Below are 27,136 nucleotides of genomic sequence, written 5' to 3'. Positions count from 1 at the left end.
TGGATATTGTTATTGTCTATGGAATTAAGCATGAATAAAAATAGCTCAAATGTTTTCTTGATTTTTCAAGTTAAATCATGTTACTTGATATTGCACGAAGCTGCTAGCTTACGTCAAGCATGAATAGAAATAGCTCAAATGTTTTCATGATTTTTCAAGTTAAAATCATGTTACTTGATATTGCACGAAGCTGCTAGCCTATGTCTTTTTCAGGTGCTTCATCTCCAGTTTCAAACATCTTAATATAAAGAAACCAGTAATGTAACAGTTCACAAAATACAGCAAGGGCGAAGAGTTATCAGAAAAAATCAGTAAAAATGACCGAAATCTTGAAGGTAACACTTCTATTGGGGTTCTTCTGCGTCCTGAGTGTGGGACAGGCTAGCGCTTTCAAACTCAAAGATCTCGACTTTGCAAAGGTTTGTCAATTGAGTGGCTATATATTTTTTACATTTGTTTTTGGGTTTAAAGTTTAGAAATGCAACATAACGAGCTTGACAATTCTGTACAATGCACACATACAATATGCATTTCTGTACATGCATGGAGCCATTTTAAAGCAGCCTTCAGTTCAATCTAATGTGTAGCAGTTCTTTTTTTAAGAAAAGAGTGAAAATCTTTATTTGTAAAACAAGTCTTCTGCCATTGTTACTTTAAATAATACATGGCAAATTAACAAAAGGCATCAGTTTTATGTGTCTGTCCTCTTATAAGCCTTTTCATAGTTTAAGAATCGATTCCACTGCGCATGCGATTTTATCCCGATTTCTCACCTTCTTTTGTTTAATTAAGAACAAAAGAAGGTTTAGACAAAAGAAGGTGAGAAATTCGGGATAAAATCGCATGCGCAGTGGAATCGATTCTTAAACTATGAAAAGGCTTATTGACGATGGATTTCGTCATCACATTGTCAAAAAATAAACAATCAGCGCGCGAGAAATTTGTAAGTTATTGTAAAAACATGTTTTGAAAAATAAGGAGTTGACTCTTTTTTTTATTTTTTAGAAATTATGCTTAGGTTGCTGTTAACAAGGCCTAATGGGAATGTCTTGTTTTGGTCTTGTTTTTGTTTTTACATATGTTTTTTTTTTTTTCGGAAATGAAAAAGAAAGATGCTCTATTTTGATTAATTATGCCTTTCCGAGCCCTTCACACTGATACAAGCCAGATATTGAATATTGTGATTTGTAATCTTAATTTAGTTATGTCGAAGTGGGTGAGTAAGTTCAGGAAATCTTTCACTCACTCACTCACTCAGTCACTTAGCCGATGATTTCTTCCTGAACATTTCTTTTTATCCGTTTTATATTCAGAATTATTTGACGGAGTTCCACTACCTTTCTCCCCTGAAAACCGGTAACCATGACATAAAGATAGCCATCGAACTCTTCCAACGATACATGCACTTGCCAGTCACCGGTCTCCTTGACGACACCACCATCAAGGAAATGAAAAAACCTCGATGTGGATTTCCTGACATTGAAGAAGATGTTGACACAGGTATGAAATTATAATAACTAGGAAGAGTAGGCTTGTGAGCATTAAATGAGAGTTCGTATTTGGCAGAAAATGTCCGTGAAGATAGAGGAAAAACTTTGAAGTTTGTTATCAATCCGTATAGCTCGTATATCGATAAACAATACCGTGTGAAATTTAATGTACAAAATCCACCTATCAAAACATCAAAGTGAAACCACGATATCTAATTAGCCAACGTAAAGAGCTTAATTCAAAGTCGATGCTAATATGATATGAAAAAAAAATCAAAAACAAGCTTGTGGGTGTTTTCACTGAAAAGCGCGTAGCACCGACAGTATATTCTTCGATTGCACGTTACGTCATCGCGGCCTCTCGGGAGAGCGTTGGTGCCATTTAACAAAAGATTTCTCATAAGCACCCATTGTTAACGGCACCACAATGGCCGCCATGCTTTTGTCTTTTGACTCTCTTTGGAATGCTTGCAATCATTCAATAGGCAGCTTTTAAGTATCAGTTAATCGGAACCGAAAATTTACAATATGGTCGCCTATGACTATTTGATTTGATTTTATTCTGAACACGTTTTGGTTGGGATACTGCGACCTCTTCAGAAAAGTTAGGCTTCGTTAATTACAAGGTTTTTAAAGCAAACTTTATGCACAAAAATCTAATAATCAGAGACTGTCCACCTTTCGTTGTATATTATCATGTCTGATATACAAATCTTCAACTTGAAAATAATCTTTCAAACTATTGAAAGGTGCATTCAATTACTCTCATATATCGTTTGTACCCCAAGCATCACCTTCTGGTAGAACCAAGAGATTTGCAGTAGCTCCAACATTTTGGAACGAGAGCACACTTACTTATGCCTTTGTCAACTATGGAGACGACATGTCAAAAGGGGACTATGAGTCGGTGATCAAGAAAGCCTTCAAGATCTGGGCAGATGGTAGTCAGCTAAGTTTTGTCCAAGTTAGACAAGTCAAAACAGCTGACATTAAAATCACGTAAGAAACCAATAGTAGAAGGAAATCATTTAGCCTGTTGGGTTGGGTCTAAAAATTGGCGGAAGATGCCGACTTAATTTCTTGCTTTTTTCTGTATTTTGTTTTGATTACTGACGAAGGCTGAAGTTGCAGTCGAAACGTCTTTTAAAAATATTAATCAAATCAGAGATCGACAAAGACCTTATAGTTTTATTGTAAGCACTTAATCTTTATGACCAATTTATTCCTACTTGCAAGAACGTTGTCATACGAAAATAGAACACTAGTGATTTAGTGGGATAGGAATTATATTTAAAAAAACAAAAGAAGATCAATGAAGTTGAACTTTTTCTTTTGTCTTTTAATGTATTCCTTTCTCACTAAATTACTAATGTTCTAATATCTTATGACAGCGTTCTTGCAAGTAGGTGTACACTTTCATTTTAATCAGGATCCGATTGAAATTTTACTCGACTTATAATTAAATGTTATTAGGAAAATGTTTTAATATTTGTTCATTATTAATATTATGTATTTTCTTTATCCCAGGTTTGGACGAAGAACTCATGGAAATTGTGGCTACCCTTTCGATGGCCCAGGGAATGTTCTGGCGCATGCGTTTTATCCTCAAGATGGCGATCTTCATTTTGACGACGATGAACACTTCACCGATGGCACGTACTCTGGTACGAACTTGTTAGCTGTTGCTGTACATGAGATTGGTCACGTGATTGGTATAGGACATTCAAGTGACAAGAACTCGGTCATGTACCCACAGTACAGTGGTTTTGATCCTAATCTTAGTCTGCATGCTGATGACATCAATGCTGCGGCATATTTGTACGGTAAGTGGAAGGAAGAAGGAGCAAATGAAGGATGCATCGATGGATTCCTGAATAGCTAGATCAATGGACAAATGGATGGTTAGACTCGTGGATGGGAATAGATGGACGGACGGACGGACGGATGGACGGACGGACGGACGGATGGATGGATGGATGGATGGATGGATGGATGGATGGATGGATGGATGGATGGATGGATGGATGGACTGATAGATGGATGGACGGACGGATGGATGGATGGATGGATAAATCACCCATACCCATTGTCGTACTTCAGTACGTCGACTCAACAAATATATTTTCCCCACATTTACAGGTGGAGGAACAGTGAAGCCTAAAGTAACTCAGTGTAAGTTTTATAACTTTAGAGTGATTTTCAGAAACCCGTGTAACAAATACCATTAGTTAGTGTGTAATAGTGAAATGAAAACAAAACAACACAATGGAATTAGGGTCTACTAATTTGTATTAGGATGGTATGTATTTCACAGGTCTATAAAAACCACTCTATTGGGCAATATCTAATTAGGAACATGCATACAGAAAACAGATGAAATATGAACATCATAAATATGAAACATATGAATAACTGACCAGTAGAGAGAGAGTGAAAGGTACTTTAACGTAAAGGCACTTCGCGAAAGGTCTATTCTTTGCAAAGCTCCGGGATCCATTCACTAATAAATTAAGCACAGTTCTCGATCAATCAGAGCGCACGTACTATCTAAGCTATATATATAGATCTTATTAGACATTTTAGGGTGGAATACGGGTAAATATTTTTTTCAAATAAATAAATAAAATAAATAAACAAATAAATGGGATTTAACAGTGGCATTTCTACAGACTAGCTATTCATTCACTGTAATTCCAATTGGAATTTAGGAGTTGTTTTTTTTTTGCGGAGGGAGGAAAGCCGGAGAACCCGGAAAACCCTCGAAGCCACAGGAGAGAAGTCTGCTGTATTTTATCGAGCCCGACAATAGACGAGATAAAATGTCCTAAATTTCTAATATGTTATTTATTATTCAACTGAGCTTAGTCCTCCCTCCCAAAAAAAGGCTTCAAAATTTTTTTAACTAGTTTTCAAAATCGGTTTTCTGCTGTACAAAATAAAGTACGAATATCACAGGATATTTGTACTCGCTCCAGGCTTTCTCCTGCGTTATTTGTACTCTAATTTGAATAGTTGGATAATAATCAATAATAATATCTTTTACAACTACGTTCCCACGATTATTGATGTTTTTCTTCAATTTCTTCATCAGCTTCCTGTGCAGATCGACTCCCAGATTGTCCGAACTACAAACACTACTGTACACTCAGTTCCTCTACCAAAATCTACTGCCCCCATACCTGCAATGCCTGTTCAAGTAAGTTGAAACAGTTTTAACATTTTATAACATAATGCTACAGATTCGAATAGCAGATATTAGACTTACACTCTGTTGCCTTCAAACAATTGTAGTCAAGTCGAGGCATTTGGATCAATACAATGAAATGTATAGAAGCTGACCCAAATGTAACAATTGTCTGAAGGCAATAGAGTGTAACTCCAATATCTGCTATTCTCTGTTGCTCAGGGGTAGCCTTGATTTTGTGCAGAATATTAATGATTTCCAGTGAAGGTCCTTGGAATGTCAAAGTGTTTGTACTGTTGAAGTTTTGAATCTTTACTTTGCTGTTTTTATTTGTGAATAATCAGATTCGAGGCTAACCCTGAGTAAATGAATATGTAACGAAGGAACTCCGATATCGGTAATTTGGAGGTCAAAAATGGTTTAAATACACCAATGTCGATGAAACCGCTGGTTTTGAAGATCACAGGCTTATTTGCACAGGCTTAGCCTCGTTTATAAGTCGGCTATTAACTGATACCATTAAAAGTCCTTGGGATTTCAAAAGGCATTATTATTGTTCAAACTGTACATTCTTTACATTAAAGTTGACATTTGCAAATGATTTACTCTTAAGCGAGTTTAAGCCTGTGCAAATGTGTCTGTGATCTTCAAAACCAGCAGTTTGCATCGACTGGAAACTGAAGTGATTAGTCATAAAACGCAGCGGTATTTACAGAAAAAGAAGATTAACTATTGTTTGTTACACCACCAATCATTCTAAAAACGTTCCTTTTCAAACTTATGTTGAATGCGTGTCTACATGTAACAAAAATTCGAAAGAAATGCCTCAAATGCAAGTTCTGTCGAGAAAAGGTGTGATTTCTTTTTTGATTTTGACGTTAGCCTTACATCTAAGATAATTTTAAGAAGGATCAATTCAAATAAAAACTTAACATCATGTTTCGTCGTAGTAGTTACAGAGTTCTTTGACTCCTGCAAAACTAAAGAAGATAATAAAAATATCATAAAATTAAATTTATTAGCAATTGTAGAATTTGCTAACTCTTTTTTTTCTTCTTCTTCTTCTTTTTATGACAAAAAGCGGGAGGACAAGTCGCAAGTAAGTTGTGTGCTATTTTTGTTTCGATAGTATGTTATGCATATGAGTGGCACATCAGGTCTCTGAGTTATTGAAATTTATTTTTTAGCGTGCGTCGACAAGTTCTCAACGAAATTATGTTTGAGATACAAAGCGGCGAATTACTGTAACAACCATTATATAAAGCCCAAATGCCAAAAGACATGTAAATTCTGCTAAATTGGAAAGTAAGTATTAAGAATAGTAAATGATGGTATAATTAGTTAAATTATGATGCATGTCAGTCTTGCATGAGGTTGGTATTGGAGGTAAAGATGTAATAGAGACTTTGCACCATTACGTGATGGAAGCCATGACAGGAGGCAGGAATAATGGAATCTGGTCAAGTCTGATATGCATGAGAAAGAAATCAGTCTCCAAGTGGCAACAGACTCTATTATTGTGGCCCCTGTCATGGCTGGCATCACGTTATGATGCAAAGCCTCTATAGACCATAACATAGATAATGATGTCAGGTATGATGTTGGTGGCATTTTTAATGTAACTCTGATGATGGATGCTGGTGATAGTGATGATGGTATGATGATGGTGACAGTAGGGATGGTGATTGTCATAATAAACCATAATAAATGAAGGCAAATGAATATGATGATGGTTATAGTGACGGTGATGATACATAATGAAGTTGTCGTGATTTTAGTGGCCTGGTGATGGGATGTCGGAGGTACTGATGAAGACGGAGGTGCTAGTGGTGTTTTTTTTGTTGTTTTTTTTGTTTTTGTAATTCGAATAACAAATTAATATCTAGCTTCATATTAAATTTTAAAGCAATAAAACAATTTTTTATTTCTTTTAGCAATCAGTTTCCAAGAAAAATGGACCATGTGAAGACGCAAAGATTTTGAAACCCAAGTTTAAAAATTACCAGTAATATTATCTTGTTTATATAGAAAGTTAAATGACAAAGAACCCTGTAGTTCTAGCTAAGTGTGACTACTTTGAATCAATACAGCACATATTTTACAAAATATTTATTACTATGAGGGAGGTCATTCATTACATCCCTCTCCCCATTCAACCTGGAATGAGACAGTATTTGTAGTAAGCATTATTGAACGAATAAAGTATTTATGCATGGACAAAGTTTGAATTAGTCGTAGACTTACTTACGGGAGTGAACGTTTTCTTATTTTAGTCGCCATGGCAACCAGGCTACCGAAAACGTATCATTTATTTGGGATAATTGTCTTTCATTTGAGGGACAGTCATTATTTACCGTACCCTACTAGTGAAGGGGAAGGGGGGGGGGGGGGCATATCAAATTCCTTCCTTCCTTCCTTCCTTTCCTTTTTCTTATTGCAATTTTAAAAGACCATCCTTGGGCAGCTGTATCATAAACGGTTGAAAACAATTGAATCAAAAAGCGTACCCGTAGAAAAAATAATGGTCTGTGCCAATCACAGCTCAAAATTTTCAACGCCGACAAACGCACCCTCTAATTAAAATGGAGTTGAAGTCTCAGTTTTTGCGCACTCTATCTAAAAGACAATATAGTAGTTAATCTAGCTGGTCAAATAACGATGTAATGGCTTTCTTTTTAATGGATTTCGAAAGTAACGCTTAATAACATGTTTTAGTGAAGTCACGTGGCATTTTGTTCTTTTAAGTAATGTCGCAATGATCACCTGCGCAAACTAAGTCCACTTTAAATTCTTTTGATCATCAATTCAAGTCTAATTGAAACTTAATACCGGTAAAGATTTGTCATCTGATAAAGTCAAGGATGGTCCGCTCAAACTGTTCTAAGTTTTAAATACGTGATTGATGTTAACGTTGCTGATATTAAAATAAGGTATACAATAATTACTCTTTGATTTAATAAGAATACTAGTTGTAAAAGACAACGTTTCGCTGTCATCTCATACTCTTTGATTGTATGGCAAAACTATGTTCAGGGGTAGATTCGAATTCCATGCGAACTATTGTGGTTGTTTTGGAATAAAGATCCTAAGGAAAAAGCCAAGAGCTAAAAGATAAATATATCACAACGCATTTTACTTTACCATTTTTCCCAACAAATCCGCCAAAAAACAAATAATAAAATAAAAATCAATGATAATAATAATAATAATAATAATGATGATGATGATGATGATGATGATGATAATAATAATAATAAAAAATAGACGTGGATCAATTAATATTTTCTAAAACAGATCTCTAATAATAAACAACAATATATATTTTGCATTTTTAGTTTCGGTTCAAAAAAACATGGATCTTGCCTTTACCAATTCGATGGCCCAGGGAGAGTTTTTGCGCATGCGTTCTACCCTCCAAGTGGTGATATACACATTGATGACGATGAACACTTCACAGATGGTTCATATTCTGGCAAAAACTTGTTAGCTGTCGTTGTGCATGAGATTGGTCACGTGATTGGTATAGGACATTCAAGTGACAAGAACTCGGTCATGTACCCACAGTACAGTGGTTTTGATCCTAATCTTAGTCTACATACAGATGACGTCAATGGGGTAGCATATTTGTATGGTAAGTGGAGGGATGGATGGGTGGTTTTGTGAATGGATTAATGAATTGATTTGTAAATGAGTAATTGTTGGATGGATGGATTGGTGGAAAGGTGGGTCAGTTGATAGAGGAAGAGAAGGATAGATTGCTCGGTGGATGGGGATGGTGAAAAATGATGACACTCTTCTTGCCCTCACTTAGATCAGCAAGGACGTTGTTTCAGGGTTTGATCTGTGAAACAGTGCCCTTAATAAAATAGCCCAGAGGTTGTTTTAGGGCATTGTAATAAAATGATGTCAAGCTAAGGAAATTACATGCTTTTCAGGATCACTTAACTACAAATGATTGTTCTGTCTCTAAATGAAGAAGTATTTCAATCGATCGTAAAAGTTATACTTGTCTTTAAAAGCCAAACATAACTGTAGCAAGAGTAAATACCTATATGTAATAAAGAATTGTCACTGTTGTCATCCTTCCTTCCTTCCTTTTTCCTTCCTTCATTTATTGATTTGTCTATTTATTTCAGCAGGTCAAGATTAATGATGTATACATGAAACTATATCAAAAATAAAAATATCAGTAATATCATGCGTTAGGCTACAGGAAATGAAATGAAATGGTATGTTATAAAAGAAATTAATAAAAATAAATATTTATGGAAGACTATTTGTCAATTGAAATATGAATTATATATGATTAAAATTAACTTTTCTAACGAAACATACACACACAAACAACAACAAAAACTGAAGAAATAGTCACAAATCACACTAATTAGCATATTTGAAGTATAAACCTGGATATTTCCAAGATGCATCATTCAAATCATATAAAAAACATTTACCAGTCAACTGTTCACTTCATGTAGAATCAATACTGAGAGAGGCACTTTGATAAGTGCTTGAAACATATTCTATTATCATATGGGAAGCATGTAATAAGTCATAGCCGTTGGTGTACCTAGATATTCCCATATAACACCTATATTATCGGACTTGCATTGGCTACCCGTCTTCCGTATTGAATTCAAAATACTATTGATCACATTTAAGTCTCTACATGGACTTGCTCCATTGTACGCTCAAGAACTTATTGTACAAAAGCAGCATAAACGTTATAATTTAAGATCAAACGAAGGTCTAACACTTCAGTATTTTTCACCACGGTATATTACTCGACACTGGGAGATCGTGCGTTGATGGTTGCTGCGCCAGTTCTATGGAACCGATTACCACCTCCTATAAGAAACACTGACAGTATAAATGAATTTAAAAACCTAGTTAAGACATGCCTCTTTAAGCGTGCCTTTTTTTGTTGACTATTAACATGGAACTTATTTTTCAAATCAATTCTAGATATTTATAATAATAGTTGTTTTTTTTTTTTTTTGTTGTTGTTGCTTTATTAATCTTAGCTGTAAATATGTATATATGATCTTTTCTTTTTAGTCGTAATTTTTGATTTGGTAAAGCGCCTATGTACATATCCAGATGGAACACGCGCTATATAAATATATTATTATTATTATTATTATTATTATTATTATTATAGCCGCCATCTTGCGCATGATTGATGATTACACAGTACTTATATTTCATAATAGCTTCTCTTGATATTAGATCAACTAGCAAGGCGGCTGTTCCTTTGTTATTCATTTCTCAAGTGATTTGAGGTCGTGTTGTTGCACTCCAAGAATTATTATGGTACAGTTACATCATCTCAGTCCCAAACGGTTTTATTATACTAGCGGTTTTATATAGTAATGTATGTCTTCTTTTTTCCTTTTCGTTTTTTCAAATTGTTTCCGGTGTATACCAACACCGATACCGTGCGTGCCGCCTTGTGTTTTTAGACCGAGTACTACAATTAGCAACAACGTTATTAATGCTTTTAAAACCATGCATAATTAATGAGAGTCTAAGTCAATTCAATTTCAGAAATCAGGTCACACAAATGACATTTCCTTATAACATGACACCAAAACCAAGCTTGGGCTACCTGTGATCTAATTAGCATATGAATTTAAAATGTCCCAAAGGATTTGTGAATTTTTCACGGCATTTCACGGCAAGTCGTTCCCAAACCTTCTCGACAAAGACAATAATTCTTTTGTTTATCTACTTCACTTATTGGAAAGAATTTTTTAATGGTCAACTGACGTTTCACGTTTGCCTTAAACGAGAATCTTAAACTCTCTAATTGCCTGAGTTGAAAAAACATTTCCATGTTTGCAATTAGGTAACATTGTATTAGTTCTTTGATTGCACTTTTCTTCATTGCTAATATCTTTCTTAAACACAATGACTTAGCAGGAGGCGATTTCCAAGAAGTATGAACGGCATTCATTAAGTTTGAATGTAACACGTTAATGAGTTACGGTTTAAGTTCCAGTCCATCATAATACTTTGTTCAGTACGGACCTTTCGCGAACAGGATGAAGAGCTCTCTTTTGGTACACGCTGCTCTGTCATTCTTGGCTGTTTTTGCAACAGTGGCTGTTGCCAATGGTAAGAGACTAAACATTTTTATTTCATGTATGCCATGTTTTTCTAAAAACTTAGAGCTTTGCTCGTATTTTGTGTTTTATTGAACAAACTAAAGGAATCGAAAGGACTTTTTAAGCGTTAAGCCTCGTTTACACTGGCGATGTTTGCGGCGAATCCTTCAAAAGAGACATTCGTCTAGGAAAATCTTGGTATCCTGAATAAAACTTTACAAGTAAATTCTTTACCATCATTTAATATGGACAGAATCGCCGAAAAAATCGCAGCAAAAATCGCAGCAAAAATCGCCGCAAAACTCGCTAGTGCATGTAAACGGGGCTTTAGATGCAATTATTCACTCAAGTTTTCAAAATGAAGATTTATTTGTGGCAAGCGTCTTCTCGACCTCGGCTTTGAAAATTAAACAAAGTTATTTATAAGCTTGAGTGAAGACGCGGTCGAATTCGTTTTCTCTTTATTTTGAGTTACGAAGATGCTGACTTCAGGTTTGGATATTCTTTCTGTAAAGCTATCGATGAAATTCTGTTCAAGAAGTTAGGGTTTCTCTCGCATTTAAAATATATCTAATAGATCTGATCCAAAAAACCGCAACAGACAATATTTAAAAAGCAAAAACAAGTTATTCCATGATAAAATTTGGATATCTTAATAACACTTGAAAGCATACGAACTACTCCTAATTTTACTCTATTTCTTCGCAAAACCGTTTCGAAAGCTAGTTCAAGCATATGAATAAATAAAGAGCTAATACATCATTAGGAAGGTTGGGCTAGGCTTGCAGGTTAGCCTTTTTCTTTATGTACCTCTTTACTTTAGATGTAATGTTTTCCCATTTCTGAATAAAACAGCAGGAACTCGTGGAACCCAAGCTAAATGTATTTTATACTGTTTCATGAATAGTAGGAGCAGAGCAGACTGCCAGTGACGTTTTTCAACGTGTGGTAAACGGGAACAATGCTGACAAACATGAGTGGCCTTGGCAGATCTCTCTTCGTGTTAGTGGGAGGCACATTTGTGAAGGGTCGCTGATCAGAACTAATATGGTGTTGACTGCTGCTCATTGTGTGACAAGGGATAAAAATCCGAGTCGTTATAAAGTAATTGTAGGTAAGTGTTCTAATTGATTAAGTCAAATTTTGAATAAGTCAAATATTTTGTTCTTGTCTATTGGATCGTACAGATTATAAATCAGTTGGTTTTAAGCGTTGAAAATGGTTATTTTGCATTATGCTTCTCATTAGATAATTGCATAAATGTATAAACGTATAAACGTATAAACGTACAAGTGTACAAGTGTACAAGTGTACAAGTGTACAAGTGTACAAGTGTACAAGTGTACAAGTGTACAAGTGTACAGTGTACAAGTGTACAAGTGTATACAAGTGTACACGTGTACAAGTGCACAAGTGTACAAGTGTACAAGTGTACAAGTGTACAAGTGTGTACAAGTGTACAAGTGTACAAGTGTACAAGGACAGTGTACAAGTGTACAAGTGTAAAGTGTACAAGTGTACAAGTGTACAAGTGTACAAGTGTACAAGTGTACAAGTGTACAAGTGTACAAGTGTACAAGTGTACAAGTGTACAAGTGTACAAGTGTACAAGTGTACAAGTGTACAAGTGTACAAGTGTACAAGTGTACAAGTGTACAAGTGTACAAGTGTACAAGTGTACAAGTGTACAAGTGTACAAGTGTACAAGTGTACAAGTGTACAGTGTACAAGTGTACAAGTGTACAAGTGTACAAGTGTACAAGTGTACAAGTGTACAAGTGTACAAGTGTACAAGTGTACAAGTGTACAAGTGTACAAGTGTACAAGTGTACAAGTGTACAAGTGTACAAGTGTACAAGTGTACAAGTGTACAAGTGTACAAGTGTACAAGTGTACAAGTGTACAAGTGTACAAGTGTACAAGTGTACAAGTGTACAAGTGTACAAGTGTACAAGTGTACAAGTGTACAAGTGTACAAGTGTACAAGTGTACAAGTGTACAAGTGTACAAGTGTACACTGTACAAGTGTACAAGTGTACAAGTGTACAAGTGTACAAGTGTACAAGTGTACAAGTGTACAAGTGTACAAGTGTACAAGTGTACAAGTGTACAAGTGTACAAGTGTACAAGTGTACAAGTGTACAAGTGTACAAGTGTACAAGTGTACAAGTGTACAAGTGTACAAGTGTACAAGTGTACAAGTGTACAAGTGTACAAGTGTACAAGTGTACAAGTGTACAAGTGTACAAGTGTACAAGTGTACAAGTGTACAAGTGTACAAGTGTACAAGTGTACAAGTGTACAAGTGTACAAGTGTACAAGTGTACAAGTGTACAAGTGTACAAGTGTACAAGTGTACAAGTGTACAAGTGTACAAGTGTACAAGTGTACAAGTGTACAAGTGTACAAGTGTACAAGTGTACAAGTGTACAAGTGTACAAGTGTACAAGTGTACAAGTGTACAAGTGTACAAGTGTACAAGTGTACAAGTGTACAAGTGTACAAGTGTACAAGTGTACAAGTGTACAAGTGTACAAGTGTAAAGTGTACAAGTGTACAAGTGTACAAGTGTACAAGTGTACAAGTGTACAAGTGCTACAAGTGTTACAAGTGTACAAGTGTACAAGTGTACAAGTGTACAAGTTACAAGTGTACAAGTGTACAAGTGTACAAGTGTACAAGTGTACAAGTGTACAAGTGTACAAGTGTACAAGTGTACAAGTGTACAAGTGTACAAGTGTACAAGTGTACAAGTGTACAAGTGTACAAGTGTACAAGTGTACAAGTGTACAAGTGTACAAGTGTACAAGTGTACAAGTGTACAAGTGTACAAGTGTACAAGTGTACAAGTGTACAAGTGTACAAGTGTACAAGTGTACAAGTGTACAAGTGTACAAGTGTACAAGTGTACAAGTGTACAAGTGACAAGTGTACAAGTGTACAAGTGTACAAGTGTACAAGTGTACAAGTGTACAAGTGTACAAGTGTACAAGTGTACAAGTGTACAAGTGTACAGTGTACAAGTGTACAAGTGTACAAGTGTACAAGTGTACAAGTGTACAAGTGTACAAGTGTACAAGTGTACAAGTGTACAAGTGTACAAGTGTACAAGTGTACAAGTGTACAAGTGTACAAGTGTACAAGTGTACAAGTGTACAAGTGTACAAGTGTACAAGTGTACAAGTGTACAAGTGTACAAGTGTACAAGTGTACAAGTGTACAAGTGTACAAGTGTACAAGTGTACAAGTGTACAAGTGTACAAGTGTACAAGTGTATAAGTGTTTAAATGTATAAGTGTATAAATGTGTAAATGTATTTATTAAACTCATTAATAATTCATGAGGAAAACACAACAGAAATCACGTTACGACCGTGAAAAGTGTTGTAAATCTGATACAAAACTGTGTTCATTTGCATAAACTTGAAGTTGGATTTTCTTGGCCAAATTCACTTTAATTTTGAAAATTTTAGTGAAACACAAAGGAACTAACCTAGACGTTTTTGATAAGTCATATACAGTATTCGTGTCCGTGTTGTATTAGATATACAATCACTGGGCTACGCCTCGTGGTTGTATATCTGATACAACACGGCCACTCATACTGTATATACTACATATCAGAACAAACTATGGATTATTCCAAGGCCCCAAGGTCTGAAACTCAATTGATAGTTTAATTAACAAGGCTATATTGCTCTTAGCAGCAGTAAGGGGGACTCGCGATCGATGCCGTATATTTGCGGGTATAACCCGCGTTATTCCGAACGCGGGTACAGCAGATTTACGGGATTTCCCGCGGTGTGTCCTTACTGCTGCTGTGTTGGGTACCGCAAACGGAGGTTAAAATATTTGTTGGATATACAATGCATGAATATAAAAAGTTCGCCAATGACTTCTGTATAATTTGCCTAAGATCCAAAGTTAATATGCCCAAGCCCAAGGGTTTCTGGTGTTGTGGTAAAAAAATGCAAATAGAAGACGACACGTCAGCACAGTGTTACGAGTGTGGTAAGAATATTCGTAATGCCGTACCGAATGCTACCAGAGAGCAATATTACGCCAACGGAGGTCGTACGAAGACCCCATACAAGAGAATAAAATACTTTAGGGATATATATATATCTAGCTAAATCCCATGTACAATTTTTTTGAAAGTATATGGAACTCAGAAAGCCAAAACAAGATTATTATCAGTATGAAATAATTATATACTTGCCAGTTGCAGTTGTATCTTTGCCAAATGGTGCACCGTCTGCACCAACAGCAACATAGAAAACATTTGTTCTTCCATGAAACCAATGAAGACACTGGTTATGTTCATTAACCAACAAATAGAGATCAGCCAACATAAGCAGGAATGACTTTAATGGCCTATAAACACCTGACACAGTTACATCTACACCTAGAACACCAGCAAGGCTCTCTAAGCTTTCTACTTCACCAATGTTTAATCCATTTATTATCTTCATTAGTTTCTTGTAAGGTATTATCTTGGGTATTTGACACCCGGCCATAAACTCAACCTTGCTATTTGCATCTGCTTCCTTGACTACATCAGAACAGTTTCTAAGTGTTGAGTACTTCCTCTTGCTCATTATCCCACCTTCATACAAAACCCTTATACTCCTGAGTTCATTTTCTCTGCTGCTTTGATATTCCTTCACATTTGTCTTTACAATATCGGGTATTATTTTAGTAGCACACAGTTTAGATTTTAAAAGATAGGATTTCAACTGATCTTTTGTAGCTGTAGCAGCAAGAGTTACCCACAAGCCATCCAATACCGGTTTTTGGTCATCATTGCCACCAGAGCAGTGTATCGGTTTCAATGCATCTAATGTCCTTTGTCTCCTTCTAAATGACTGGGCTGAAGAGAGCTCCAGCTTATCACTATTTTGGGGCAGAATGCAACTTGGTACTTTTGGACACCTGACAATTTTGGCTGGTCTTTGACAAGTAATGTCCTCAAGCTGTTCATCCTATATTTAATACAAAATATAAAAAATAAATAAATAAATATATTATTAGTACATGTATGCTTAGAAAATATACAATGACAAAAAAATAATAAAATAAAACAATAATTACATGTAAAAGACAGTCTATCCTGTGTTAGTAGACTGTTGTCTATAATTTATGTTCACACAACCTGCAGTTTCTCTAAAACAAAAGAGCCTCGTTTGAGATTTAAATAATAACGTGGAAAAAAGTTTAATGATAATTCAGAATTGATCTAAATATATTTTTTTAATTGTCAGGTGTAAGTCACAAGTGCAAAAAGAAATTAGAAAATCGATTGCTGGGCTGAATGTAAGCTCATTAATTGTCTTATAGCGTTCAGAAATACTCACCCTTTTCCTCTTTCTTCGGATTTTCTCTTCCTTTGCATGGATAGACTTAGTAAGTTGAATCAATTCTTGTCTCTTTTGCTCCAATTCTAGCCTTTCTCGGGCAAGTTCATGACTCAGTAGTAATTTCTCATTTAACAATTTCTTCTCTTGACGTTTCTTTTCCTTAACATAAGCGCCAAGAGGGAACCTTGCCTTCTTTGGAGCTGGTGTAGGTGATAAATCGCTGTGGTATAATTTATTTGTAGATAAATACATCAGCATGAGAATATGAATATTCATTGTCTAGATACCACGCTACAATCGTATGGTTGTGAATTTCGATTTAACATAACAAAAGGCCGTAAAAAAGACCGAAAAAAATACTCACCTTGAACTGTTTTCTTCTGAAGCAGCTTCTGTGAATACTGCTCCTATCATTTGATTAAAATAAACTAAAAATTTCAATAAATTCCCTGAATTATATATCGTTTTGAAGCTAAATTACCGGCGAATCCAAAAATGACCGCCAAAACACGCTATCTAGTATCCAGGCCACGCGATTTCCTACAGAATGTAGGCATAAATTATAATCGGAGAATGATTACTCCCATGATACCTTGCGAGCTTCGAAAATCCGCCATCTTGAAAAAATATGATACACGCAAATAGGATCGATTATTTGGGGTCATTGGCCCCAGCGTGCACTGAATTGTGGGTGAAGGTTGGAGGTTTAGGATTGATCGTATGCACCATTAACATTGGCGTGGCGGATGAATACGGTATTGGGTTTAGGATCGTAGATGAGAATGACCATCCGTTGCTGCCTTACAGGACGAAAAAAAATAAAAGGGATCCAGCTCATTTTTCATATGAACCCTGCGTGGGCTCCGAAGACATGACGCCGATAACTTTTCATATGATAGCTAATTGCCAATACGCAAAGCTTCAGATTAATACCGGTACGTCAACTAAATTTACTATTTACACTTTGATAAATGCTATTTATTCAGGATCCAACACTCCTCCGACGGATGCTACTTGGAGTCATAAGCCTATTAGCACTATGACTGCCATACCGTTATTACCGCATTACCAAGGCGGTGCGAATACTATCTTTACTTATCCCCAGTCAAGGATGCCTCTGGCGTCTGACGACTATAAGCCGCCAGTAAAATACTCGGACAAGATTAGCCCTTCATCTTCTTCAGGAGGACCACCCCAATAGCTACGACCAAGATCCAAATGTTGTTGCCCACGAACTTTAACAGTTCTCCGCCGGTCCTAAGTGCCAGGCCAAGAACACTACCAAGCAGCCCAGGAAGACCGGCTGCCATCTTTTTTCCCAAGTCCGTCAAACCAGAACCTAGTTTTTTCACGCCCGCGCCTGTAGCCTTAAGCGCGGACAAGATCACGCCTACTACGCTCGAAATAGCAACCGCGAATGCCAGCGGCACGCCATATTTCAAAAGGAGCTTTTTTATCTTTTCCTTGGTGGTAAGCCCCAGCTCCTTTTCCAGGTTTTCCTTTTGTGCCTGTAATTCCGCCAGTCTTTCCTGAAGGGTTTCTACTTCCTTTTGGGCTGCCTCCCTTTCTTCTTCAGGGCGAGTTTGATCTTCGATTATTACTCGCTGTCGATCTATTTCGTACTCCAAGTCTTCGACGGCCTGTTGAAGTTGCCGTATTTGTTCCTCGGCCACTGCCTTGTCCAGCACTACTTGTCTTTCTCTGTCAACAGACGCCATTAATTCTTGTCCTAAGCGCTGTAGTTCCGTGTCTTTTCCCGCCGCTTCATTTACCGCAGTCTGTAACCTTTTTACCACACCGCTTTTTTCATCCATCAACTTAGTCAACCTAGCTCTAAAGTCTGCAATTTCAGCGGCATGACTCTCATTGGTTAACCTACTTTGTTTCATGAATTCATCTTCCAATTCTTCTATTCTACTTTGCAATGCTATGTTATCCTCCTTAAAGTCGTCAAGGAGCTTAGTGATGCCACCCTCATCTTTGGTTAGCATATCGAGTTGTCGCGTAAGGTCATCGATGGTTATATTATTTTCCTGTATTTCATTCTTAAGTGCTTCCCTTTCAGTCCTTATTTTCTCTAAGTATCTCATCAAGCCTCCAGTCGCGTCGCTATCTTTTGGAAGTTCTTTAAGTTGTTTGCTTTTTTCCTCTTCGACGGTCTCTAATTGTTCGAGTCTTACCCGGTGCTCCTCTTGCAGTCTGATTGCGGATCTGAGGGCATCTTTAGTGGCAGGGTTCAAAATACTTCTACGGAAGGCCCTTTGAGCAGCTTCTGTTTCCTTTTGAGTCAAAGTGCTTAGCATCGTCAAGTTGGGCGTTCCAAGCGCATTTGTGACTCCTTTTGGAAGCTGGTTGTTAAGCAGGTGGGAATTCTTCCTTTGATACAGGTTATACCATTTTTCCCTACCCGATTCTCTAACTTGAACCTGCCCTTTGTCTCCTATTTGGATGTCCAAAAGAGCCAGGTTTAGGCTTGGGTATCGCTCTCTTAGGTCCTTGATGAGGTCCGCTATTAAGTCCGACCGCACGCCAAGGGATTCCATTTGTAAGTATTCTGGAATGGGCGTGTGGGGGTTCTTAGACCTAAATTTATCTCTCAAAGAACGCATAGCATCGCGGGCCCTGACGCCATACTTGCTCAGCAATTTATCAAAAAGGCCTCGGGGGTCTACATTGTCATCAGGAAGCAGGGTTTCATATTCTTCGTCATTAATATCAACTTGGCCTTCTTCGGTAAGGGGATCAAAATCCGTTCCTTCTACTTCCATTATATATGATAAGCTCAAAGTTAAATCCCAACGTATTACCTAAGCAGGTTGGCGGGCTGAAAGCAGAACGCACCTTTCATCGGGTCACATTCACGCCTTCTAGCGCAAAGCCAGGGGAGACGCTGTATGTGGGCGTGCCCCGTCTAACGGATAACCTAGTATTGGTTCCTGGCACCTTGGCGCTAAGGTTTGACCTAGCGGTGCAGCCCAGCACTGTGGATGAAAGGTGTTGCGTCAATAACGTGGGCCGCAACCTTGTCTCTAAGATGAGAATTAAGTTTGCCGGGGAATCCCTTTTGGACTTAAATAGGTACGATCTGTATACCACCTATAAGGACCTATGGTTAACAGCCTTCGACCGCGCGCAAAGGATAGAACAAGGAATTGGTAGTCTCATCCTGCGTAAAGTCCGCACGCCTGTTAAGACGCAGCCCACGGACTCCAGCGGAGAAACCGCAGTAGCAGATGCGAAGCGAATAAAGACGGCCTATGGTAGCAAGTATATCATCCCGTTGGACTTCGAAGTGATTACGAGTCATGGCGTGTATTACCCAAGGCAGCTAAGTGAGTTACAGTTCGAAGTAACCTTGGCCGATACGACCAACATCCTTGGAGAGATGTCCACCGCAATTAGTGGAGCCGTTCACCCATACTCTATTACCAACTTAGAGCTACAGTACGAAACGGTATACAGTGAAGAGCTGGCCCGTAGCGCCGGCATGGAATACAGCTCCGGAAAGGCATTCCTTTACGACCACGTAGTGATGTATAAGACGTTTAGCTTCTTGGATAAGACGGATGAGGTTATCAACCAAAGTATTAACCTCCCCCGAAGAAGTCTTACGGGACTAATGCTGGTGTTCGCCAAACCCTACGAAGCCGGTAAGCGCGAATCCGAGGCTTTCCACAACCCCAACATTACTAACGTAGGGGTCAACATAAACGGCGTTCCAAACAAGGTCTACTCCCAGGGAATAAAGCCTGCAGACGTGTACAGAGAGGCCATGCGTAAGTTTGGCGACCAGGTGAGTCCTGAGGAATTCTTTAATGATAAGTACGCGTTATGGATCGACATGCGCACCATTAACGACGAAGACCTACATGGCCAGGGTTTACGTTTAGTAAATACGCAGGACGGCATAACATTGGAGATCAAGCGCACCAAAAACACTGACGCGCAGGACGCTGACAAAATAAACTGCTACATCTTCGTCGTCTCAGACGCGCAACTGAGCGTGGAAATGAATCAACTAAAGAGTGTTGCCTATTAAGGTTAAAATATTTCTTAGATATACAATGCTTCGCGTATTCCAAAACAACGAAACCAAACTGCAATGCATAGTGCAAGGCGAAACTTTGTACTTCAAAGCGAAGGAGGTGGCTTTGGCGTTGGAATACGAGAACACCAAAAAGGCTATTAGTGACCACGTGTCTGAGAAGTACCAGAAAAGGCTGAGTGAGTTAAGGGTAACGAATCGTGCCCCTTCTACTATGCATCCACATTCCGTGTTCATTTCCGAACCTGGGTTGTATCAGCTGATATGTAATTCGAAGATGCCAAAGGCCGTAAAGTTCCAGGATTGGGTCTTCGAAGAAGTCCTTCCCGCGCTAAGGAAAACAGGTAAATATGAAAGGCGCTTTGACGGTCCAAACAAGTTGGTATTCAAAATAGAAAATGAATTTGACCTGCATAAAAAGGTAGTGGACTACATCCGCAGGTTTTACCCCCAAATGCTCATAGCCCCCGGTCTAGGTGAACTGCAGGATTCGGACGGCAAACGCATAAAGTGCTGGCAGAAAGGATATCAACGCGGTCAACCCGACTTAATGATCTTGAATGCGCATACACATTACTGTGGATTCTGCATAGAGCTAAAGACCCCGAAAGGCAACGGCAGGTTATCTGAGGATCAGCAACTACTCTTACAGAGGTATGAAGAAAACGGCTATAAGGTGCTCATAAGCAGCGACTACGACGAAATCTGCAGGGAGATCACTGCGTATGCTGAACACCTACGAATTCCCTGCAGGTGGTGTTGTAAGGGCTTTAAAACCTCGGAGACTTTGGCAACACACTTAAAGATATTTCATAGAATATATGGACAAGGATAAATTTAACGAGTTAAAGTTCATACAAACACACTGGCGCGATTTGCAGGTGGGGGAGATTTATGAGATAAAGAATTATGTGGTCTTTGAAGACTTGGACCGCCTGCGCTTGGTCTTAAAGAATAAAAAAAGAACATACACCCTTTGGGCGCCCGATAGGATAAGGTACGCCATCGAAGGGCAGGACGTTACCCATGTTATGAGTCATGGTAAAAAGGATGGCAGGTGGGTATTTGACGTGGTTAAGTATGAGCCTGAGAGTCCTCTGCATTCGTAATGACGTCTAATAGGGTCCGCTGCGCTTTAGGATCCGCGGAGCACCAATGCCCCACAAAGGATCCTTCCAGGAATACCTTGCCACAATGAAGGCAGGTGTATTTTTTACGCGGTTTTGGGGGCGTAATGCAATCAGCTGGTAGTTCGCACGTAATACAGTCCATATATTGAAAGGGCGATTAGGAATCCTCCCAGAAATGCCACAAAGTAGGCTAGCATATACCTTTAAAGGGGGTCCTTATTGTTCTTGTTGTTTTGATGATACTTAACAAACAACAAGAAAAATAAGATCAGGATTTGAGACTCTTTGCACAAACCCCATTCTAAAAGGGTCTCAGAATGTTGAGTATAAGGTTGTTATATTGTTAAGGACGTTTATTTGTCGAGGCAGTTGAAGATATGTTCCTCTTCTCTGACACAACCACAACGATCGCACTCCTGCCTCCAATACTCCCTTTTAGTCCACGGAACGCCTTCTGCGCGTTCGAAAGAGGGGAAAGTACGGACTATCTTCTTATGGTAATCGATGCGATTCCTTAAGTAATCCTCTTTATGCGGGCAGCGACTCATCAAATCCGCACATTGGTAGCAATCCACGCCTTCCAAGTCGTAGCTCCCAAAGTGAAATCGATAGTTGACTTCATGTGTTTTCCGATGCGTCTGTAAACGTTGACGACTGCTTAGTATCTTATTACAGAAACTACACTGTCTGCTTTGTTCACAGACGCCCCTTTTCAGGTGCTCGGAGGTGTTAGGGAATTCCTTATTACAGCCCTTACAAAGCCCACAAATGCGTTTGTCTTGATGTTGTCGCATCTTTTGAACGGTGTTGAATTCCTTACCACAATCCTTACAAACTTTACTAATTGGTTTCTTTGTGCAAACGCCACGACGAACGTGGTTTTGTAGTCTTTGTTTGGTGCTGAACACCTTTTTACACATTGAACAGTTCATTTATACTTAAGTGTATCTTAACCACCATATAACGTATTTTTAACTTTATTGTTAACATTCTGAGGTATCTTTTAAAACAGGTCTACGGGAGCATACAGCTGCGTTTAAAAGACACTTCAGAATGTTAAAGATAAGGTTGTTAAATTGTTAAGGATATACGTATGAGTCATTTAAAAGACACCTAAGAATGTTAAAGATAAGGTTGTTAAATTGTTAAGGATATACGTATGAGTCATTTAAAAGACACCTAAGAATGTTAAAGATAAGGTTGTTAAATTGTTAAGGATAAGGGTGTTAAATTGTTAAGGATAAGGTTGTTAAAGACTACTACTTTTTTAAGAAGATACCTAAGAATAAGGTTATTTCTTTCTTTAAGAAAAGTAGTATCCTTAACAATTTAACAACCTTATCTTTAACATTCTTAGTTGTCTTTTAAATGACTCATGCAAGACATCTTTAACAATTTAACAACCTTATACTCAACATTCTGAAGTGCTGTTTAAAAGACTCACGTAGCATATCCTTAACAATTTAACAACCATACACTTAACATTCTAAGACATCTTTTAAACAGCATACGCACACATCCTTAACAATTTAACAACCATACACTTAACATTCTAAGACATCTTTTAAACAACTCTACAGCGGATATCGCATAAAGTCCTTAATGCTTTCTTTCGCCCAACCGGCCATCGTCAACAAGGCACCAAACCTCTCCGCGCGCTTCAGACTGCACATTTCATCATACAATTCCTGCACGCGCTCCCGCAGCCGATCGATCTCCTCCCTTTGCATTTCTATGGTGTCTCTTTTATCTTTTGCGTCGCCGGCAATCCTTCTTACTGCGTCCACTGGGTCCATCGTATATATAATGGATCCGAACCATATTCCCTGCAATGCACTGATCGTAGGACCCACCGGCTGCGGCAAAACGCAGTTCGTAGTGGAGCAGCTATTAGGACCCTTTAGATACCGTTTCGACTACATAGTGCTGCTTTGTCCCACCTATGTGAATAACCGCACCTGGGAAGGCATAGGAGTGAAAGATGACGACTTCTTTGTGGATATTTTGGACCCTAATGAGTTATCCAGCCATTTGAAGTTTTGGCACAAACAATTCCCCAAGAATACACAGACACTCCTCATACTGGACGACATTGCCTGTGGGGACGACGTAAAAAGACGCACTTCCGAATTAGTGTAGCTCGCTTTCAGCGGCAGACACGACAATATCAGCGTTTGGTTGCTTTCCCAGCAGCTTACCAGCGTCTCTAAACCCTTTAGGGAAAACATAGGCTCCCTGGTCGTCTTCTACACTCCGAGTCGGAGTGACCTGGAAACCATCTTAAGCGACTACGGCGGTGAGATAAGCAAGGAACAGTTACACGAATACATGCGGCATTTAAAAACGCACCAACATTCCAAGATGATCTTCTCTTTGAGGTTTCCCTACACGGTTGGAATCTATGATTCCTAATGTATATGGATATTGAGCAGCTCTTAGATGAAGTCCCCACACAGTTAGACGAAAGTAACCTTAAGGAACAACTCAACATCCTCGTGTCTTCGGGGAAGTGTAAAGAAATGATAGGTAAGGAACTTACCCATGAGCAGGTTAATAAGTTGTCAGAAGAGGAAGTCAAAAAGTTCCATAAGAGGTACGAGGCCGCCCTTGCAAGTAAGACCACGGACGCCGTCGCAGACTCCGCTATCCGACTTGCAACTAAATTGCTTGGACTTGCGCTGCCCATAGACGACGTGGAGCAACTACAGAAGGACATAAGCGAGGACTATGTCATCGCCCAAGAACTTAAGATAACCTGTGGGTGGTTGTCTTTGAAGTGCGGTAAGTTAATGGCAGTCGCCTCTGCGGCTTTGCACGTAGCTCAGCATGTCGACTTGAAGGAGGTACTAGGTTCCTTCGGAACATCTTGGAAGGACTTCAAGAAGGACAGAGAAGTCGAAAAGGTCTTCCAGGCAGCACTTACTGAAGTACCTGATCAAGTCACCTCAAGTACTTAGTCAAGTCGTTGTCAAGTACTTAGTCAAGTCACCTCAAGTACTTACTTAAGTCATTCTCAAGTACTTAGTCAAGTCACCTCAAGTACTTACTTAAGTCATTCTCAAGTACTTAGTCAAGTCGTTGTCAAGTACTTAGTCAAGTCGTCATCAAGTACTTAGTCAAGTCATTGTCAAGTCGTCATCAAGTTACTTGGCAAGTCCTTCAAGTCCTTAGATATAAGATGAGTGGCACCGAAGAACAACCACCCGTAGAAGATACCAAGATTACCAAGGCTAAATCTCCAGGCAGAGTTGCCGCGGGAAAGAAGCTCGCAGAGATGAACAGGAAGAACAAAGCAAAAAAGGAGGAAAAGGTAGAGGAAGAGGAATCCTTTATTAATCCTGGGTACGTCATCGGCGCGATAGGAATTGCTATAGCAGCAGGCAGCCTCTACTTACAATGGCGGGCTACGAAGCCAAAAGTAAAGTGGGAGGCCGCAACATATCGCGCACCCGTGCAGGAGCCGCCTAGAAGCAAAATACCCGTAATGGAATAACCTTCTCGCTTTGTAATATAATGTCGACCGCGTTGTTGAAAACTGTTGAAGAAGCAGCTATTATTACTTCCATCGTTGCGGGTATTGGTTGGGTAGGTAAGAAAGTGCTCAAAGAAGACTTTACTGAAGACCCAAGCAAGAGCTTCGCTAACTTTGCTAAGATGACCGCTGCCGTAGGCGGGGCTATCATGCTAAAGGATTACCTACGGAAGGAAAAGTACCTGCCGACGACATAATTTAGAAGCAAACGGTGTTTGCTGGTATATAATGGCTAGCGTGGTCATAGGAGGAGTCGTCGCAGCTTTAGCATTCACTGGAGCTAATTATGGCGGTCAATATTTGGATAGATTAGTTAGAGGCGACAAAAGCGGAGAATTGGCTGCCGAAAGGAAGAGACACGAATTGGCGCTGGAGAAATATCAGCGAGACGTTGCGGCTTGGAATGAAAAAAGACAAGCTTACAGGGATTGGTTGGATAAGAACTACCAACACAAGATGCAGGCGGATAAGAACTTCGAAAATACGGACTACGCCTTTAAACTTTATGCGCAAGCACACCCCGACTTTAGGTTAAGAAAGCCTCAGTTTAAGAATTACTATCAGCCTTCTAAGAAACAAAAAGATAGTGAGTTGGTCTTCGTGGGAGTCGCAGGGCTGGCGGGGGGCGTGGCCTTGGCGTATCTAATATAATGATCGTCTTTTTGGAAAGCGACAAGAATAACTTTACCACTTATCTGAATCCTCCCATCCGCGCGGAAAGGGTTCGGTTGGTTAGTTGCTCTTTGTACAATTCTTGGTATAATTTGATTGGCGGCTTTGTCGTCGTGACTTCCACCAAACCAAAAATACCAGATTCCCATTACACCCCCATAACACTGGCTAAGGAGCTAGCAAAGCATGGATATACTCTTACCACAGGATTACCCCATGAAATGACATTCAAGAAAAATAATGGGAGCGCTAATTTAAAGGGCAGTCCATTGGTAGAACTCCTGGGCCTTACTAGTACCACGATCAATGGTCAACTTGACGTAAAATGGAAAGTCGCATCCTCTTACGAAGTCTATTGCGACTTGGTCCATAGTTACAACAATGGAGAAAAGTCTTCTCTTATGTCCAAGTTTCTACCCAAAGGTAATCCATTTGACCCAGTAGAATACACTCCCATTTCTTTGAGCTAGGACTTGTCTCATTTGGTAGAAAGCATAAACATCACCATCAAAGTGGACGGAGAGACGGTGGATTTTAACGGACGTAAGATCAATCTCGTTTTGGAATTCATATAATGGGCCGCGTAGAGGACAAACTCAAAAGGATTTACTATGGACCTGAAGGCTATTGGAAAGGAGCGTCAGCTATCAAGAAACTCGCGACCGCGGCCAGGGTATCAGAAGAAACGGCTAAGAACTGGCTAAGAAAACAAACCCTCTGGCAGGTTTATCTTCCCGTACCTAAGTACATTCCTAGGCCTAGCTTCACCGTAAATGCCCCCAATGAAGTTCATCAGGCGGATTTGCTTTTCTTACCGCACGACAAGGTGAGAAGAAAGACCTATAGGTACGCTTTGACCGTAGTTGATATCGCAAGCAGATACAAGGACGCTGAAACCATAACCAGCAAGGATTCTGGGGAAGTCGCAGAAGCCCTAGGTAGGATTTATAAGCGTGTCTTGAAATGGCCCAAGCTGCTGCAAGTGGATGCGGGGACTGAGTTCATGGGCGTGGTTACTAAGACCCTGAAAGACCACGACACTAAAATTAGGAGAGCCGAAGCTGAGTACCACAGGGGTCAGAGCATCGTCGAAAGATTCAATAAGACCCTGGCCGAGCGCCTCTTTGGGTACCAGTATTGGAAAGAGCTGGAAGATCCCTCCAAACGCAACAGGGAATGGACACAGCGGCTCCCCCAGGTCGTCGCGGCTTTGAACAACGAGTCGGCCAGGGCTACGGGAATGAAACCCAAGGATGCCATAAAAAAGAAACACGTGGAACACAAGTCCTACGTCAGAAGTTCGAGGGCGGTCGGACTGAAGGAAAAAAAGCTCCCCCGCGACATAGTGGTCAGATACCTCTATCAGCCGGGGGAACTTGAAGGCGGCAGTAAGAGAGCCACGGATCCTAACTGGTCTTTGGAAACGTATGAGATTTCAAAGTCCGTCACCAAGGAAGGGCAACCTGTGTTGTATTACCTAAATGGCCCAAGTCGCGGATTTGTCATGGAAGAGCTGCTCATAGTCCCCAAAGACTCAGAGTAGCGCAGCACCACGCGCCCGATTGCACTCTAGGCATGTCAGTCTTACGTTGCCTCTGCAATGCCCGCGCTTATTATTTA

The 27,136-nt window shown here is 39.3% G+C and overlaps 1 protein-coding gene across 1 annotated transcript; it reads left to right on the top strand.

Annotated features, from left to right (window-relative positions):
- Positions 1-257: 257 nt before the first annotated feature.
- Positions 258-6,895, top strand: LOC116294709 (matrilysin-like). Its single transcript, XM_089038362.1, has 9 exons — positions 258-419; positions 1,314-1,500; positions 2,279-2,489; positions 3,018-3,313; positions 3,630-3,662; positions 4,582-4,686; positions 5,756-5,773; positions 5,862-5,979; positions 6,609-6,895. Exons 1-8 carry the CDS (start codon positions 318-320, stop codon positions 5,969-5,971), a joined length of 1,062 nt encoding a protein of 353 aa, XP_088894488.1. The 5' UTR covers positions 258-317; the 3' UTR covers positions 5,972-5,979; positions 6,609-6,895.
- The last annotated feature ends 20,241 nt before the right edge of the window (positions 6,896-27,136 follow it).

This window comes from Actinia tenebrosa, unplaced genomic scaffold (genome assembly GCF_029948245.1).
Source record: "Actinia tenebrosa isolate PJP-AT-01 unplaced genomic scaffold, QUT_ActTen_1.0 PGA_scaffold0__85_contigs__length_37466705, whole genome shotgun sequence".
NCBI lineage: Eukaryota > Metazoa > Cnidaria > Anthozoa > Actiniaria > Actiniidae > Actinia > Actinia tenebrosa.
Note: the sequence above shows the minus strand (reverse complement) of the source record. Positions and strands in the feature narration are given on the sequence as shown.